General features: G+C 44.8%; 1 protein-coding gene across 6 annotated transcripts in view; it reads left to right on the top strand.

Annotated features, from left to right (window-relative positions):
• The window catches only part of LOC117247370 (rho GTPase-activating protein 44-like), a 120157-nt gene that overhangs the window by 87011 nt on the left and 13360 nt on the right, over nt 1–19786 (top strand). For 3 of the 6 annotated variants that reach the window (XM_078163186.1, XM_078163184.1, XM_078163185.1), the window contains exons 12-16: nt 5200–5281; nt 5409–5489; nt 8362–8475; nt 9622–9713; nt 9814–9994. In XM_078163186.1, coding sequence (XP_078019312.1) covers nt 5200–5281; nt 5409–5489; nt 8362–8475; nt 9622–9713; nt 9814–9994 — 550 coding nt within the window. Of the gene's footprint in view, nt 1–5199; nt 5282–5408; nt 5490–8361; nt 8476–9621; nt 9714–9813; nt 9995–15991; nt 16010–17030; nt 17223–19102; nt 19634–19786 lie in introns of all 6 variants that reach the window. The other 3 variants (XM_033611896.2, XM_078163182.1, XM_078163183.1) reach the window with 3 other exon arrangements.

Genomic DNA, 19786 nt, shown 5'->3' with positions numbered 1-19786 from the left:
TCTGAGGAATGTTTCCAGCACCTTGTTGAGTCTGTGACACCAAGAATTAAAAAGGGGGTCCAACCTGGTACCAGCAAGGTGTACCTAATAAAGTGGCCGGTGGTGACTGTGTATATATATGTGTGTACATATACAGTGCCCTCCAAAAGTATTGGAACAGTGAGTCCAATTCATTTACTTTTGTTGTAGACTGAAAACATTTGGGTTTGACATCAAAAGATGAATATGAGACAAGAGATCAACATTTCAGCTTTTATTTCCAGGTATTTACATCTGGATCTGATACACAGAAGATAGCATTATTTGTAATGGAACAAAATTTTTAGGTGAGCAAAAGTATTGGAACATATAAACTTAAAATAGATTAAAGTGAATGAGACTTAATATTTAGTTGCAAATCCTTTGCTTTCAATAACTGCATCAAGCCTGTGACCCATTGACATCACCAAACGTTTGCATTCTTCTTTTGTGATGCTTTTCCAGGCTTTCACCGCAGCCTCTTTCAGTTGTTGTTTGTTTTGGGGGGTTACTCCCTTCAGTCTCCTCTTCAGCAGGTAAAATGCATGCTCTATTGGGTTTAAGTCTGGAGACTGACTTGGCCAGTCTAAAACCTTCCACTTCTTGCCCCTGATGAACTCCTTTGTTGTTTTGGCAGTGTGTTTTGGGTCGTTATCTTGCTGCATGATGAAGGATCTCCCAATCAGTTTGGTTGCATCTTTCTTTAAATTAGCAGACAAAATGTTTCTGTAGACTTCTGAGTTCATTTTGCTGCTGCCATCATGTGTTACATCATCAAAGAAGATGAAAGAGTCCGTCCCAGAAGAAGCCATGCAAGCCCAAGCCATGACATTACCTCCACCGTGTTTCACAGATGAGCTTGTATGTTTGGGATCATGAGCAGATCCTTTCTTTCTCCAAACTTTCACCTTTCCATCACTTTGGAAAAAGTTAATCTTTGTCTCATCAGTCCATAAAACTTTTTCCCAGAATTTTTGAGGCTCATCTCTGTACCTTTTGGCAAATTCCAGCCTGGCCTTCCTATTCTTCTTGCTAATGAGTGGTTTGCATCTTCTGGTGTAGCCTCTGTACTTTTGTTCATGAAGTCTTCTGCGAACAGTAGATTGTGATACCTTCACTCCTGCCCTCTGGAGGTTGTTGCTGATGTCACTAACAGTTGTTTTAGGGTCTTTCTTTACAGCTCTCATAATGTTTCTGTCATCAACTGCTGATGTTTTCCTTGGTCTACCTGTTCGACGTCTGTTGCTTAGTACACCAGTGGTTTCTTTCTTCTTCAGGACATTCCAAATGGTTGTTCTGGCTATGGCCAATGTTTGTGCAATGGCTCTGATTGATTGTCCATCTTCTCTCAGATTCACAATTGCTTCTTTTTCACCCATAGACAGCTCTCAGTTTTCATGTTGGTTCCACCTCTAAATGCAGTCTGCACAGGCAAAACCTATCAATGTAATTGGGAGACACCTGGGCAACAAAACACACCTGTCAGTCACATGTTCCAATACTTTTGCTCTCATGAAAAATGGGTGGGTTCAAACAAAAGGTGCTATCTTCTAAGTTGTGTATCAGATCCAGATGTAAATACCTGGAAATAAAAGCTGAAATGTTGATCTCTTGTCTCATATTCATCTTTTGATGTCAAACCCAAATATTTTCAGTCTACAACAACAATAAAGGAATTGGCCTCACTGTTCCAATACTTTTGGAGGGCACTGTATATGTGTATATATATACATACAGTACAGGCCAAAAGTTTGGACACACCTTCTCATTCAATGCATTTTCTTTATTTTCATGACTATTTACATTGTAGATTCTCACTGAAGGCATCAAAACTATGAATGAACACATGTGGAGTTATGTACTTAACAAAAAAAGGTGAAATAACTGAAAACATGTTTTATATTCTAGTTTCTTCAAAATAGCCACCCTTTGCTCTGATTACTGCTTTGCACACTCTTGGCATTCTCTCCATGAGCTTCAAGAGGTAGTCACCTGAAATGGTTTTCCAACAGTCTTGAAGGAGTTCCCAGAGGTGTTTAGCACTTGTTGGCCCCTTTGCCTTCACTCTGCGGTCCAGCTCACCCCAAACCATCTGGATTGGGTTCAGGTCCAGTGACTGTGGAGGCCAGGTCATCTGCCGCAGCACTCCATCACTCTCCTTCTTGGTCAAATAGCCCTTACACAGCCTGGAGGTGTGTTTGGGGTCATTGTCCTGTTGAAAAATAAATGATCGTCCAACTAAACGCAAACCGGATGGGATGGCATGTCGCTGCAGGATGCTGTGGTAGCCATGCTGGTTCAGTGTGCCTTCAATTTTGAATAAATCCCCAACAGTGTCACCAGCAAAACACCCCCACACCATCACACCTCCTCCTCCATGCTTCACAGTGGGAACCAGGCATGTGGAATCCATCCGTTCACCTTTTCTGCGTCTCACAAAGACACGGCGGTTGGAACCAAAGATCTCAAATTTGGACTCATCAGACCAAAGCACAGATTTCCACTGGTCTAATGTCCATTCCTTGTGTTTCTTGGCCCAAACAAATCTCTTCTGCTTGTTGCCTCTCCTTAGCAGTGGTTTCCTAGCAGCTATTTGACCATGAAGGCCTGATTGGCGCAGTCTCCTCTTAACAGTTGTTCTAGAGATGGGTCTGCTGCTAGAACTCTGTGTGGCATTCATCTGGTCTCTGATCTGAGCTGCTGTTAACTTGCCATTTCTGAGGCTGGTGACTCGGATGAACTTATCCTCAGAAGCAGAGGTGACTCTTGGTCTTCCTTTCCTGGGTCGGTCCTCATGTGTGCCAGTTTGGTTGTAGCGCTTGATGGTTTTTGCGACTCCACTTGGGGACACATTTAAAGTTTTTGCAATTTTCCGGACTGACTGACCTTCATTTCTTAAAGTAATGATGGCCACTGGTTTTTCTTTAGTTAGCTGATTGGTTCTTGCCATAATATGAATTTTAACAGTTGTCCAATAGGGCTGTCGGCTGTGTATTAACCTGACTTCTGCACAACACAACTGATGGTCCCAACCCCATTGATAAAGCAAGAAATTCCACTAATTAACCCTGATAAGGCACACCTGTGAAGTGGAAACCATTTCAGGTGACTACCTCTTGAAGCTCATGGAGAGAATGCCAAGAGTGTGCAAAGCAGTAATCAGAGCAAATGGTGGCTATTTTGAAGAAACTAGAATATAAAACATGTTTTCAGTTATTTCACCTTTTTTTGTTAAGTACATAACTCCACATGTGTTCATTCATAGTTTTGATGCCTTCAGTGAGAATCTACAATGTAAATAGTCATGAAAATAAAGAAAACGCATTGAATGAGAAGGTGTGTCCAAACTTTTGGCCTGTACTGTATATATATATATATATATATATATATATATATATATATATGTTTAAATACTATCATACATTCTTATTTTCCAGATTATACAGACAGAAATCATATCTCCACCCTGTCACTGACCTATATTGACTTCCAGTGTTATTTCTAACCAGCCTGGCGTCCACTCGGTGTATTCTGCCCATGTTTGAAAATCTTTTGCAAATATTTGCATTTTTAAATCGGTCAAACTCAACACAGTGATGAAACCACAGAACCTGGAGATCCAGTGTTTTCACCCATCAGGAACAATATGTTCCTTTATTAAAAACATCACATCAGAGTCAGTCAGCTTTGTTCACTGGAGCGTGTGGACAAAGAGAGAGATGAATCCAAGTGGAGGCCGTATCTAATGATCCCATATTAAACTGGGTTAGCTCCAACAGCAAATCTAATTTGTGAGGCTGTCCCACTGGGGGGGGGGGGGGGGGGGGGGGGGCATGATGGAGGGGTGGGGATGTGCAGGAGTTCATCTTCCTTCAGCATCAGGCAGAAGGATTTTCCTTTTAAATATTGTAAACTAGAGGAGAATTTTGCTTCAACATAATTCCCAGATTGAATGTGTTTGTTTATCACAAAGCACCGACACCATGCCGGTTCATACACACATCCAGTCATGTTACACTCAGACAGAACGACAGCAGCCTCCAAGCTGTCTCCCGCTGAGGGATGCCCTGAGTTGTTTGTCATCCATCCCACGCTCTCCCGGGGGAAATGAACGCAGCAGACCAGACAGAGGAGAAGAAGAAGAAGAAGAAGCCCAGTCAGCCGTCGCCTTCCTCCTCAGGACTGGAAAATGACATCGCCACCCACCAGTTCTGATCAGAGATGTGTGGAGATATTTTTAAGTGCTGGTTGTATCAGAGCAGGAGCGTCTGTGTGTAGTGATATGTGGGTCTCAAAATAATGTGCACAGAAACAAATAAGTTTAATTTAAAGAAACGATCATGCAAAGGATAATTTAAATCTTTACTGTTGTCAATAAATGTATTTATGACAGTCGTCGGACAGCTGACCCTTCAGAGAGACTTGAGGCAGAGAAAAGAATATTTATTGACATTATTTACATTTATGATATTTACATGATTTGTTCAGCAAGACGATCTTTACCAATGATTGAACACCACTGTCTTTATTTTTGAAGTGTAAATGTAAACTATAAGCTATAAACAAACTGCACCTCTGTCACATGACGTCATCACCACAACAAGGCTGTGAAGGCATGTTTGGCATGATGACATGTTGTAGACTCATTTAGCCACTTGTTAGCAGGTGTTTTTTTTTTAAGACACGTACCGACACTGACATATTTTGGACCTACTCAAAGCGCTTTGTTACACTCCCAGTCTCATTCACCCATTCATACAGTGATGGCCGCCGAGGCAGCCACACAAGGTGCTACCTGCGACTCAGTTTTTAACACGGCCACACACTGATGGAACAGCCATCAGACATGAGGATCACTGATCTTGTGATTGGTGGACGACCTCTCTGCCTCTGAGCCTCAGCTGCTCCCTGTTTTATGTCTTAGAACAAAACGTGAAAGTCTCTTTAGCGTGTCTAAACCACAGACTGTATTTCATCGAACCAAAAACTCATTGACGTCAACATAACAGAGCTGGAAGTGCAGAACGCGACAGTAACTCGTTTCCATGTGTTAGGACTCGTCTCTGCAGCGCTCTCTGCCCCCTGTGGTGATAGGACTGAGACACTATGAGCTCACACGTGCACATTACATTAGCACCAATATATACATGCATTTATCTTGTGTTTTTTGTTCTTCTCCAGGTGCTTTGAAGTCGTACCTGCGGGAGCTCCCTGAGCCGCTGATGACATACGAGCTGTACAACGACTGGATCCAGGCCTCCAAGTCAGTCGCTCACTTCATGGTGGTGTTGTCGGGTCACTGCTGATCATGACGGGCTTTTGTTTTCAACTTTGTGTTCAGATTTTATACACGTTCAACCTCTGTCTTCTTCTTTCTCCGTCATCTGCAGCATTCAAGATCAAGACAAGAGACTGCAGGCTCTCCTCAACGCCTGTGAAAAACTCCCTCCAGCCAACAACAACAACTTTAAGTGAGTCACAGTTTCCACGTTTCACTCCTTGTGCTCGTCCACTGGGACCTGCTGGAAGCCTGCCAGCTGAAAATGATCAGTCAGACTTCGACTTTCTGAGTTCATCTCTTGCACAAAGATATCTAGTTCTTGATGATCTTAAGGAGACCTAATCTGCCAAATGATGAGTCATGTTTTTAGGGAGTTTTTCTTAATCTGAATCAAGGGTCTAAGAACAGAGGGGGTCTGTGCTGATTGTAAAGCTCCTTGAGACACATTTGTGATGTGTGATTTTGAGCCAGTGGAAGAAGAACTCAGATCTGTACTTAAAGTAGAATCAGCCATACAGCCTCGGGGTTACCCCCCCCCCCCAAGTCCTCAAAAATCGTACTTTAAGGGCAGCTTGATTATTGTTTTTACAGGCTGCTTTCACACCTGTAGTTTGGTTCATTTGGTCGCACCAGAGTTGCATTTTAGTTTTGATTTGGTTCCTGTTCACAATGAGGCTGCGTTCACACCTGCCCTGTTTGGTTCGGTTCAGTTAAACTCCAGTGTGTTTGCCCCCTCAGTGCGGTTCATTTGTGCAGGTGTGAACACACCAAAACAACCGGACTGAGACCTTCTTGAAGAGGTGGTCTCAGTCCGGTTCCAAAGGAACTCTGGTGCGGTTGGTTTGTGGTGAGAAGGTGTTGCGACCTGGATGTGAAGCAACTGCAGTCACATGACACATTGTTTGGGTTAAACATGAGCATGTTACAGTCCTGGAGGATTATTAATGTGCACCTCCTCCTGTACTGCCTTAATATGCACATTCAGCACATCCAATGCATCAAAACATTGTTTTCTAGTTGGAGCCGCGCCTCGTTTTCAAACTGTATGCTTTGACTAAAATGAACAATGACAGCAATATAGTCCACGATGAGCAGCGCTAAAATCAACCTGCGTAGTTGTCCCTCCATTGTGACATTAGAAAGTGTCACATTTATCTTGCAAGTGTACTCTTCTTCAACGTTTGCTTTACTTCCTGGATTTTTCCCACATGGAAATTCTGACCAATCAAGAGCAGCTTTCTCACACAAGGCATTTGATCTGGTCCTCTTGTAAATGCTGCTGTGAGAACTGGAGTAAATCTACTTTCCTCCACTGTATCAGGCTGTATAAATAAACTTGACTTGTAATTCGGTGCCACTGGTCAGCAGGTGTCACTAATCGTTACCATAGTAACTGCAGGCTTCAATGCTTCGTCGCTTCTGATTGACACCTGCCAGATTAAAACACAAACACTAACCTCTGAGTGAAACAGTGCTGAGATCGAGGCATCACATCTGAGGTGTTGCTGTATTTGCTGCTGGATTAAGACGAGCCGTGGATATTTGCAGAAGGGCTTATCTCCTGATCAGAACGCACGAGGAGGAGGAGGAGGAGGAGGAGGAGGAGGAGGAGGAGGAAGAAGAGAAACAGGGATGGGAGGGAAATTGAAAGAGCAGAGATACTGCAGCACTTGTCAGTGTCATCATGGAATCGCACAAATAGGGCGTATTTTTAGACAGTCCTCCTCTGAGGAGACCTGTCAGACCTGTCCAGATGATCGCTGCTCGCTGGAACAAGCTGCCTGATGTTCATTCAACTGTAGTTCAGCTCAGGATGAGTCACTCACACAACCACACAAATACACTGGCCCATTTTTGTAGCTTCGAAAACCCAGGAAGAGGCTGAAAAACAGTAATAACAGTCTGCTGTAATCATCAGCTTTGGAAGCACAGTGTTCTTGTTCCAAGCACAGCTGTGACACAACACACACTGTGCTCATGGAGATGCACCTTATTCAGACCTGAAGAGGTTTACATTGGTTGGGAAGCTCGACCTGGATGAACCAGTGCAGCTCAGTATTGTTCTTTCGTTTCCCACATTCTAACTTTGCATGTCTCATTTCACATGTATGTCTTTGCATGACCTCTTTACACAGAGGTCATGCTTCAGCATAGGGACCCTACCAACCAAGTCCCTTCTTTACGCCACCTTTGCATTTTTACACAGAGGCAGACAACGGTGGCATCATGTCGCTCCAATTTGAGACATCACGACGGCATCATGGAACCAGGCACATGTAACACAACAGCGTTGGCCTGTCATGTGACATATAATTTACATGTCAGCAGGGTTTTATGAATAATAACAATAACAATGGTTTACTGTTTCTGTTGAGTGGCTGCTGATCCCGTCCTCTGCTCGGAGGGTAAGGAGCTCTGCTAACTGCTACCAGCTACTTTTTAAATCTCCCTCAACAGGTCACACGCATAACACGTCATCAATACATCACATTTGTGCCGCTCATGATCCCGTCCTGCCGGCTGTCCAGTTTATAGACATGGTTGCCTCATAGGCAAGACAACGCTGTCCCCCCATTCTGCCATTGAACCTTTCATACAGAACAGCAAGGCAGCATAACGGTGTGAAATTCCTGCCTTGAAGAGGCAGTGTTAAAGAGGCTTCTGTTTGCACCTTATGTTTGTCTTTTGATTTGCAGCGAGGACACACAGTGTTGTTCCTCTTTCTGCTGCACTGTGTATGGATAGATGAACATAAAATGTACCACTGCTGAAAACGTGACACAAAAGTAGAACAGTTTTACTTTTAGCCGAGTATCAACAGCTCCCGTATTCGAACACAGACAGCTCGACAGTTTCTCACTAACTCAGCTGCTTAATTCATGTTGAGGTCAGATCTTCACTGTGACTGTGCCTGCACACTCAGAGGAGACACTGTGACACTGAAGCTTCACATTATCTTTTTTTCTAAACTGATTGAATGTACTCATGCACAAGTTGCTTTGGATGAAAGCTCCATGAATGTTATGTTTTCACTGACTCACCTGTGTCGTGTATTTAAACAGGTATTTGATCAAATTCCTCTCCAAACTGACTGAATACCAGGACGTGAACAAGATGACGCCCGGAAACATCGCTATCGTCCTCGGGCCGAACCTGCTGTGGATGCACAACGAAGGGTGAGAGAGCAGAGAGAGGTTTACTTACTTTAATGTCACAGTGTTAACAGTGTAAAGTGACACTGACACATGTTTGATTTAAAGTCTGGTGATAATCTGCGTTTTACTTCGTGTCAAAAGATCCCATGAAATAACCAAAACGTACAAGTGCTGTGTGTCAAAGTCTGAAATATGTTTTCTTCCTCTGTGCCATATTAAAACACATCAGTGAGCCACACTGTTGTCACAGTATCATTACGTCACCCTGATGGATTGTGATGGATGTTTTTACTGAGTGAAATATTTCAATGGATAGTTTAGTCCCAGGACTGTGACCACTGTAGATGTACTGAGGATGGCAGTGACAGTGCAGGTATAACAATGTGAGGTGATTAAATCAAAGTGTAAGAGCAGCTTTGCTCCAGATGATATGAATGCAGTTGAAAATAGATAAATGTACAGACAGCTGTGCAGGTACACATTGTTTTGTCTTTTTTTTTTATAAGGTGCTTCAAATAAACAGCAATAAAACGCAGAGAGTTTGAAAGTGTGGGAGTTTAAAATGTATTACGATGATTACACACCGTGTGGTTGCAGAGCAGCGCAGAGCTCGCATCGACTGAGCCTCCATCATTTCACTGAGGTTTTTAGGGGAGAAGAAAATGCAGGTTTTGTCGTGTCATGATTGATCAAAGTCACTCTTCAGTGTCGTCTTTGTTCAGTGGAGAAGAGCAGAGTTAGTCTTCACGTACATTGTGAGCAGTTTGATATGTGCAAGCTAAAAGAGGAGGACTGTGTGTCCACAGAGTCACAGCTCATATTCAAGATACAGCTGAGAGCTCAGACAGCTAATAACAAGATGGCTGAGAGGCACAGGAGTCAGGCACACCTGCAGGGGACTTTCTATCATAAACTACACTCATGATGATGATGATGATGATGATGAGTAAGCAGTTTGGAAGGGTGAAGGACACCTCCCTCGTATCTCTGTGTAAATCTTACAAACTCTTGATCCTTCTCTAACTTTTAATTAGTATTTTAATAGCCAACGTTTCCGAAATGGTTTCAATTTTCTCCTTTTAATGCTTCTGTAATATCATGAAAACGTGCTAATCACCGCCTGAGTGTAAATTCTCACCATAAAAGTCTCCTGTCTGTCTGCTGCAGGAACATCACAGAGATGATGACCACAGTTTCCCTGCAGATCGTCGGCATCATCGAGCCCATCATCCAGCACGCCGACTGGTTCTTCCCTGGAGGTGAGGACGGGTGATAGAAGAGGAAACAAGTTTTTACGTGGACGGAGGATCGACTTCACAAAATTCACTGACATGTTTCTGTATCTCAAACTTTTCTTAGAAATCGAGTTCAACGTCACGGGGAACTATGGCAGCCCGGTCCACACCAACCACAACGCCAACTACAGCTCCATGCCGTCACCGGACATGGATCAGATGGACCGGAAGCAGAATGACCAGAGTCGACGGCCGCTCAGCGTCGCCACAGACAACATGATGCTGGAGTTCTACAAGAAGGATGGGTACGAGCCTTCTGTCTCTACTGAGTCTGGAGTTTGGAGAAGATGTGTGACGATGGTGGAATATTGTTCTTCTTTAGCCACTGAGGGTTGAGCAGACATGTTTGACAGTTACTACAGAACGACAGAAACAAAAGAACAGGGACAGAGAGAGTCGATAAAAGAGTAACAGACAAGAAACAAGAAACAGGCTCATTGAATGCAGTCACACACAGGTGGAGACATTCAGAGAGGTGCAAGTGTTTTGATTCTTAGGTGACATTTCAGATTGATCCATAAACCACTGCACTTACAACAAAAGCAAAGTTTCATTGATTAGTTTTAGCATCAACCAGGCTCCAGGTCTGAAAGCACCCCGCGAGTTAGAGAGTCTAGACGAGAAGATTGATACCACGTAAACTATGGAGCTAAAGCTAGCAGCAGGTTAGCTTAGCTTACGTTAGCATGAAGACTGGACGCAGGGAAACATCTAGCATAACTCAGGGTCTGCCCCTTGTTCCAACAGCCCAAAACTCCAAAGCCCTGTTACTCTGAAAAGTGTCCCATTGGATCAGAAGCCTATTTCTCAGACAGCCCGTGATCCCTAAAACCTTTTTCTCTGGAAACAACTCGTTTGTCTGACCTGGTTTAGACAAACCAATCAGATTGTACGTTTCTGTAAACCACAGATATTTTACATTTGTCAACAACACTGTGGTGAATGTGTGGTTAGGCTTAGGCACAAAAACACTTGGTGATGGTTCGCACAAGATCATGCTTAAAATACCCATGTTACAGTAGGTGGCACAAAAGTGGCTGGAAAACTGAAACTAACTGTAGGGAGTGTGTATACTGGGAGAAATGGGACATTTTCTGAACTAATGGAGCTTCGTAGTTTTGGGCAGTTGGCACCCTGAACTCTACCCAGAGCTAATAACATACCACCTACAGCACTGAAAAGCTCCCTGATGAACCTGTTATGTCTCTATGTCTTTGTTCTGTCTCTGCACCAACAGACATGTAAAAACTACAAGTTTGTAGTTTCTTAATCCAGAAAGTCTTTAAACTAAGCTGTGCAAATCATGCCCTGGCTTGCAGAGATCCAAGGGGAGAGGAGGTAGCAACACAACTCCACCTAATGGAGGCTGACGGCGCCCCAGATTCAAACGTCCAAGAACACATCATTGAAACCACAAAATATCTCCATACTGCTCGTCCGTAGTGATCCAAGTGTCCTGAAGCCCCGACATAAAAAGTTGTTTGGAAAAACCTCATTTGAACTCTGTTTTTAGCCTCATTGTAGCCTGTAGCTCTGACTGCCTCTCTGGGCACCACGCTCACGTGTGTGCGCTTGTGTGAGACCAGCGAAAGCACGTGAACACACATGAAGGCGGTGCCCATGTCTCACGGTCTACAGAGCTTACAGGCTACAATGAGGCTAAAAACAGAGTTCAAATGAGGTTTTTCCAAACAGCTTTTTATGTCGGGGCTTCAGGACACTTGGATCACTACGGACGAGCAGTATGGAGATATTTTGTGGTTTCAATGATGTGTTTTTGGACGTTTGAATCTGGGGCGCCGTCAGCCTCCATTAGGTGGAGTTGTGTTGCTACCTCCTCTCCCCTTGGATCTCTGCAAGTGATGTGAGGACTCTAAAACTTCACCTGAGCCTCCCTCGGCATATGGGTGAGTAGATAATGGCTGAATTTACATTTTTGGGTGCACTATCCCTTTAACAGACACAAGAGAGTGGTATCGATCTTCTTATCGAACTCTCTGCACATAAGCATCTCACAATAAGCAGAGGGGTTTTTTTTTCCAGGCAGCATTTGTCACTGAAGCATGAAATTAACTTCTGAATGTGTTTAAATGCCTGAATATATTTACAGTTACCTGAAAATGAATGTTTAATGGGAACAAAGAGCCTTTTTACACCTGGAATTAAAACACAGTTTGATGATCCAAACACAAGTGGACAGTGGAGACATATAACTGTGTGCGGAGCCCTTTGACCTTCTAGCATGACACACAAGTGGTCAGCTGGACACGCATGATACACACGGATGTGGACAGCAATGGTGCTTTTCTGTAGGCTGGTGCAGAATTCATCATTGCCCTGGTTCAATGGGATTCTTCCATTGGATCTTGAAAAAGAAAATAAAACTCTGTGGCAAATAAAACTTAAGATACTTATACATTTTGTTCATCAAGATAAACTTCACCACTTTTATGATTTTTGAGGCCAAACTACAAAGCTAACAGTCGGCTCTGAACAAACTACACTACGGTCACCATTTAATATCGCCACCACAAAAAGAGCTGTAAAGCTGTCAGTTTGATGACGCTCTGTACTCTCCCTTAGCCACTTGTTAGCAAGCGCCTTTTTTAACAGCTTCAAAATTTACATAAAGTATTTGCTGACATACTTTATGTCGTTAAACACAATGTGTTTTAACCACAGACCTTTGAGGCATCTCACCAACAACCCACTGACTTCATGACAAGGGAACCGTGAGTTGGAAAATGCTCTCTCTCCCCTGGGTAATAGGCAAGGAAAATATTTTATAGTTTCCCTCAGTTACAGGACTCATTCCTGGGATTCCCTGTTACGTCCACACTTTCACCAGCTGCTCATTAGTGTGCTTGCTAGACACGTCATGGACGGTCAGGCAACACTTAGTCAAACATGTCGTTAAATGGTGAAGTTATAGTGTTAGCGTGCTGTTACCAGAACAGCCACCACGTCCTGCAGTGATGACGTAGTTCTTGTCGAGGATGCATCAGGAGACAGAAGCGTTTACACAACAAAAGGTGGTTTACACTTGTGTTTAGGTCGTTTCCACTTGTGATCCGATCAGCCCAGACGAATGTTAACACCAGGTCTAAACAGGCTCATAGATTCACTCCACAAACCTCACAACTGTGAGGAAGATCTGCTCCAACAATTTGACAGAAACTCATCTCAGTGATCACAGACACAATGATGTCACTCTGCGTCTGACTCAATCAGCAGTCCTCTCTACCTCCGTGCTGTCCTCACAGCTTCATTCAGGGAGGATCTAACCGGCAGCTCGACTGACAAGGTAGCCTTTAAAAAAAAACCCAGACAAGGCCACTTAGTAAAGTTTCTCCATGACTGCCTCTTTGACAGTGTCGGACATGTGAAGTAGGAGTAAGAAGAATCCCCCACTGATTACACAAGCTTCATGTGAGAGGTGACCTGAGCTGTGAGGTGGACAGACAGAGTTCTGTATCGCTGTTTATCTGCAGCCTGGTGAGAGCGGCGAGAAAGTGAGAAAGAGAGAGAGAGATGACATTTAGTCTGTGAAATGAGGAATCTGACAATCCTCAAGCTGTGGAGGAGGATTAGCTGAGAGCCAGTCAGTGGCTTTTCTTTCTCTTCCCTCTGTCTGTCTCTGTGTCTCTTTCTTTAATGCTTTAATACAGCCTCCGTCTTATCGGCCCCACGGCTAGTCTGCGCTCTGCAGCCCTGGGACCACGAGTAGCCCAGCTAATTAAACCTGGACCGAGTGTGTGAGTGTGTGTGTGTGGTGGATCTGATCAATAGAGCTCAGCTTTCAATAGAAACACACTCTTCAGAAGCAGCAGGCTCAGCACAGCGGGGCTGCCTTTGAAAGAAAGCTTGTCTGTTTTTAAGAACTAAAGCTTTTAGATTTGAGTCTGCACACGGTTGTAAAGTTGTGTTTTAGATTTTTACGTAGTGCACAGCCTCACTAAAGTTAATTGATGCTCAGACACTAAAATCAGCTGCTCTGGGGATCATGTGAAGAATAAAAATGTTAAGTTAAATCATAATGTCTCATCTGTGTACGGGGCAGGACCAGCTGAAGGACACACACTGCACTTCATCTACATTAATGTGGGCAGTGAGAATATTTTATGGGCAGTCTGAACTCACAAGGTTACAAACAAGGCAGGAAAATGAGTGCACAGAGTGACCGTTTGTTTTTAGAGATCTTTATCAGAGAACAATGGGCGGCCATCGTCTCTGGTACACAAACAAATTAGGTGATAAAACAGGAGTCTGAACCTGCAACGCTCTGCGTGCTAAAAAAGGTGGAAGCCTTTGGAGGCTTATTCACTTTCTTGCAGAGAGTCAGATGAGAAGATTAATACGGCTTTCCACACATGAGAGTGCTATTAATCTCCTCATCTAACACTTGGCAAGAAAGTGAATAAGCTTCCACAGGCTTCCACGTTTCTGAGCACGCAGACGATGCACTTTAGAGTCCTCCTTTGGTTTCCTGCACAGAAGAACAGTATGAAAATAAATTACTGATGCTCTTTGAGGCTTTTCAAATTTTGATCCCGCTGCATTCAGTTCTGGTAAAATAAAAAGTCACTTTGGAGCGTTTGTGATGCTCAGAAAAAAAAGATTAATTGGTTTACAGCTGTTTTCTTTGTAAAGACTGTTTGTGTGGAATCTTGTTGGTGCCTCACATCCTGCGTCACACCGAGTGCTGTGTGCCTAAAGCGTGACCTCATCAGCTCGCGCCAGGTCGTTGGGTCGAGCAAAACTGTAGCTGATAAAAGGTGCTTATTAACCCTTTGAGACCGGCACATTGATTTGGTTTCTGTCAAAAAATGGGAAGAAAGCAACGAGCAACAGAAATGACCCCAAAGATTAGTAGAAAGAGAAAATTAAAAACAAGAAAATAGTAAAAAACAAAAAGAAACTTAAAAATAAACAAGGAAATTACCTGAAAAAAATGCTAAAAAATTCTCATAGTTCCGCACCATAATTTTGAACATGTAGTAATAATAATAATTCTGAAATGATTCTGATCCCTGTTCCTCTGTCATGGTTGTGGTCGTGGTCGTGGTCGTGTCCTGTCACCACATTTTCTGCACTGATTCTTGGTCAAACGTCTCTAAACACAGAAAATCAAACCTGTCCCGAAAATGTTAATAACGGACTAAAGTTTCAGACTCAGTGCACGAAGGTGATTTACACAATGTAGGGTCGCATTTATTTTTAGCGTGCAACAATTTTGGATGAAAAAATCGGACTCATTGTGCAAAGGCCTTTAATGCACCGCTGAGCAGGTTTAATAGGAATGAATGGGGCCCCATCTCCAACGCTGTGTCCACTTCTCTTTATATACTCCTCCTCAGCTCACTTGGAACCTTGACAGAGGTGGTACCAAGAGATAAATCAAAAATGCCAGGAACTATATTAAACTTTTGCTGTAAAGAGAGTGAGTTGAGTGGAGCCAGCCAACAACCAACTGCTGCAGCATCAGAAACGTTCTCTGGTTTTCCTGCACAGAAGAACTGTATGAAAATAATTAACTGATGCTCTTGAAGACTATTTAAATTTAATGTCTGGTCATAAAAAAGTAATTTCAGAAAAGTATACTTCATTGTTTTACAGCTGTTTCTTTTGTAATAACTATATGAGAGTGTGCAGATCCACCTCTCACCCAACACTACTGGGTTGTTTGTCCAGTTTATGGTAAAGGTGTGGGATGGGCTTGAGGTCAGCTTCTTCCACACCACGTTGGCTTGGTGCACGTGGGGGGGGGGCAGCTGTCTTGTTGAAACACAAGAGTTTGAAGCTCATCATCATCCTAAATGATGTACTGTAATGTTGCATTAATGTTCCCCATAACTGGAACCAAACCATGAGGAGAAGTCAATGACCCAACGCACATCAAAGAAGGGTGTCCACATACTTTTGGCCATTATATTACAGCTGTACCATGGACGCGTTGCATGAACGCTCCAGACTAACTCATCATTTTCTCTCTGGGTTTGGACGTGGCTAAGCACTGGAGCACACTTCACACCTCAGATCGCTCTGTTCATCACACTCAGCGTGACTCTCGTCCCTCGCAGCCCCCCGCCAGGCCCGCCTCCCCGTATCTCTCCTCCATCTTGGCTCTGGTCTTAAAAGTTCATCTCATCCTCTGCTGCTTTGATACCGATGTTGTTAATGAGTCCGGGGAGACTCCTTTCTCTCTGTCCTCATTGTGCTTGTCTCTGTTTTTAACTACGCAGCATTAGGAAGATACAAAGGTACAGTATAGATCCTTCCTCCCCTGAGTCATCCTCTCATCGGTCTGTTCATCATCTGATCGTCTCAGCTGCACGTTGACAGGATGTGTCGCTCATTTGTCGTGTGTGTGTGTGTTTAAAGCTGCGGTCAGGTCCGTCTGAAGTGACACACTTGGACTCCTATAGTTCAATGTCTCCAAAAACAGAGGAGGGAGACAAATGGGTGGCGTGGACACAGCAGGCCTTTCTCTCTCTCTCTCTGTTTACACTAGTAGCATCTTTCTGAGGCTGGATGAACTTGTTCAGCCTGTGAGCACAACGGCCTCTTGTTTAGTCTCAGACAGCAACATCCTTCAGTTACTTCCTGTTTTCCCTTTCATATTAAAGGCACAGTTCACCCCAAAATCAAAAACACATTTCTCCTCCTCCCTGTAGAGCTGTTTATCAGTTAGTTTGGTGTGAGCTGCAGAGTGTTGCAGATATCAGCCGTACAGATGTCTGCCTTCTCTCCAGGATAACTGAACTAGACGTCTCCAACATGCTGCAGCTCACACCAAAACTATCCAGACTGATACACAGCTCCACAGGGAGGAGGGAAAATATGGATTTTAAATTTTGGGGTGAACTGTGCCTTTAAGAGAGACTTTATTGTTATTTTAAGGCCAAAGGGACAGGACGAGTTCATCTAGTTCATTTGATCCAAACTGCTCTTGTGTTGCAGTTATGAGAAGATTTAACATCTCACCTTCCTCATACATCATCATCATCATCATCATCATTCTGCAGAGAATGTGTCATAAAGAGAGAATTACACATGAAAGTGAGACGCTGTCTGTTTGTGCGTGTTTAGGATCATGAGTTCACCGTACAAGGCTGTGTGTGCAGTAGAGACCCTCGAGGCTGATCCAGGGTCAGCCCTGTCACTGCACAGTCTCCATGTTTAGCAGCCCTGATGATCCCCCCCTGTACCACACACACACACACACACACACACACACACACAGGCCCTCCCTTGATGTGATTGATTTCTGTCCCACTGCAGCATGGGTGTCAGGGTGATGGACACTACTTGGGTGTCGCGCAGGGGCTCGTCTTCTTCTCGTAAATCGTCTTCCACGCCACCGAACGTGCATCCCCCTGTCCCGCCCACTGACGCTCTCGTCCCCGAGCAGCCTGGGGATTTCTCTGCCTCCCCCTCCCCCACCCCTCCTCCCACTAACAGCGACCGAGCCAGGTAAGGCTGTCGTGCCCCCCGCCCCCTCCCCGTCCTCCTGTTTCACAACCACCACTCCCCCCCAGCTCCTCACACCTGCTGCTGCTCCCTCCCCGCCACGAGTGCTGCTGCGCCCTGCACCTGACACCAGATCAGCACTGTCTGCTCCACGTCTTCTTGTCTATTTTCCCTCGATATGCTCATCATCACCTCTGTATGACCCCGTGTCTCACCTCTGATGAAGCATGATGTGTGATTGATCTTTAAAGGTCCAGTCAGTCGGATTTAGAGGGATGTGTTGGCAGAAATTCAGAAGCCCCACTGCAACAAGCAGCATCAGAAAAACACAGATTTTTTAACATGAAACGTCTTTATTCAGTGTTTTTACCGGTTTAAAACACCAGGAATCTCATTAAACACTGCGTACGCACAAAATGAGGCCTGAAAGAGGCGTACGCCTAGCCTGGAACTCCAGACTCAAATCCAGAAAGATTTTGAGTCTGGTCCTCACCGATACACCCTTCCTACCCAAGGGGTGGCACTAACTGAAGCATATTGAATGCCGTTGTACACAATTGGATAGCACGATGGCCAATCAGAGCAAAAAACAAGGTGACGTATTCATTGCACTAAGACCCATGTGTTTGCCGACCAGTGGGGCTAACTGATATATTATGCTTTTGCCGTATCCCGTCGGCAAAACGGCAAAAACGTCCTTCCTGGAAGCGAAGGCTTCTAGGGCAGTCTTCTGTTCCTCTCTCAAGGAGAAAGATAAGTGTAGTTGACTTAGTGTTTCTCCCAAAGCTAAACTGAATGGACGCAGTCCTTCAGCAGCTGCCATCTTGGCTGTTTACTTTTCGACTCCTACGGCGCAGCGCTGTCCTCATCATGTTACGCCCGCCCAGAGCCCGCCTCTTCAGATAGACTGATCTGATTGGTCCGATCAGTCTGTCAGGGGCCAGAGCAAATTTGAATTTGTTAGGGGCGGGGCATCTGGATTTCCAGGTTAGCGTACGCCACTTTCCACGGAAAAGTTGTGATCTATAAAACCACACTTGATGGGAGAAACTCTGACCCACGCTGACCAACATTTTGGAGACAGGAAATTAGCAACTCAGATGGTGAGGTGGAGCCTGACTGTAGAAACTGTTTAATATTTTTTAGCACACGCCATTTTTGGCCTTTGTCCGTACGTATATTTAGAATGGATAGTATTGTTTTATAAATGAGACCCCTGGTCTGTGTGATTTGGAGAGGAGGAGCCGCTGAGGATAATTCAGCTCCTGGTAAAAACCTCCTAGAAGGAATTCTAACCAGGAGAAGTTTCAGCTGCAGTCTTTAATCCTCACCACTAGATGCCACTAGATCCCTGTAAATCTTACACACTGAACCTTTAAGTGTCCTTTTTGGTTTATTTTCTCATTCTTGAATTTGTAGTCTTCATGTGTGGAGCATTAACTTTCTGCCCGAGCGGTGAAACTGTGAAGATTTCCACTTGTCTTTAAGCTGGGTTTTTATGTAACGTAGAGAAAGTTGAGAGGAGTTCATCCAGAGTTCATTTGTTCACTGCTGCACGTGCATGAATTATCTGTCTGTTTTATTTTCTGTCATCAGTCCAAGCATCATTAACAGCATAACCGTCCATTGTCGCAAGGCCCTGCAATGGATGAGGTGATTGATTCTTCTGTTTTATTTCTGAGATGATCACCTTTTCTTTACTTCCTGTGTGCTGTCCCCCGAGGAGCCCTCACTCCTCCCTCCTCCCTCCTCCCTCCTGACACCGTTATTAATATTTCCTAAATCAATACGTCCCTCTGCTCTTTACCTCCTGGACACTAATGAACTCAACCACTGTAACTGCATTTCAGCCTCTGGAGACCCTCATATGTTTATCATTGCAGCTCGGATGATGCATCCTCCAATTGGTCGGACTCCTGTTACGCCTACCCCTCCCCTGAGGAGGAGAGGCCGCCTCCCCCTTACCCCTCTTCCTCATCTTCCTCCTCCTCCTCCTCTTGCTCTTCCTTCTCGCTCCCCCACCATCATTTCTACACCCGAGCACCTCCGAGTATGCGTCCCGTCGCTCCCACTCCCGAGTCCGTGCCCCCCGGTCCGTCCCCTCCCTCCCGCCGCTGTGGCTACAGCCCCCCCCCGCTCCCCCACTCCCTCTGCCCGTCCCCACAGCAGCTCGACGTCAACTCCAACCCCAAACCCAACTCCCTGCACCTGCCCAAACAGGCCTCCCTGGCCGACGCTTCGCATGCGGCCTCTTCTGAAACAAATGGCTCCACCCTTTACATCAAACCCCCGCTCGTTCTTACTCGCCACGACCTCCTCCTGGGCTCCCCCAAACCCCCCAACACCCCCCTATCTGCTCCCCCTCCATGGGCAGCCTGTGCCTGTAGCCGCGAGAGAGGAGCCAAGCTGACTAGGTAAATGCTACTCAGTGCGCTCATACTTCCAACACACCTCACACACAAATGAAGGGAGGCCCCACAGGGACATGAGAGAAGGAGGATGTGAGGAGGAGAGAAGAAGGGAAGGGCGAGACTGAGAGAGTCCCAACAGCGCCACCCTGTTCTCCG

This window comes from Epinephelus lanceolatus, chromosome 21 (genome assembly GCF_041903045.1).
Source record: "Epinephelus lanceolatus isolate andai-2023 chromosome 21, ASM4190304v1, whole genome shotgun sequence".
Taxonomy (NCBI): Eukaryota; Metazoa; Chordata; class Actinopteri; order Perciformes; family Serranidae; genus Epinephelus; species Epinephelus lanceolatus.
Note: the sequence above shows the minus strand (reverse complement) of the source record. Positions and strands in the feature narration are given on the sequence as shown.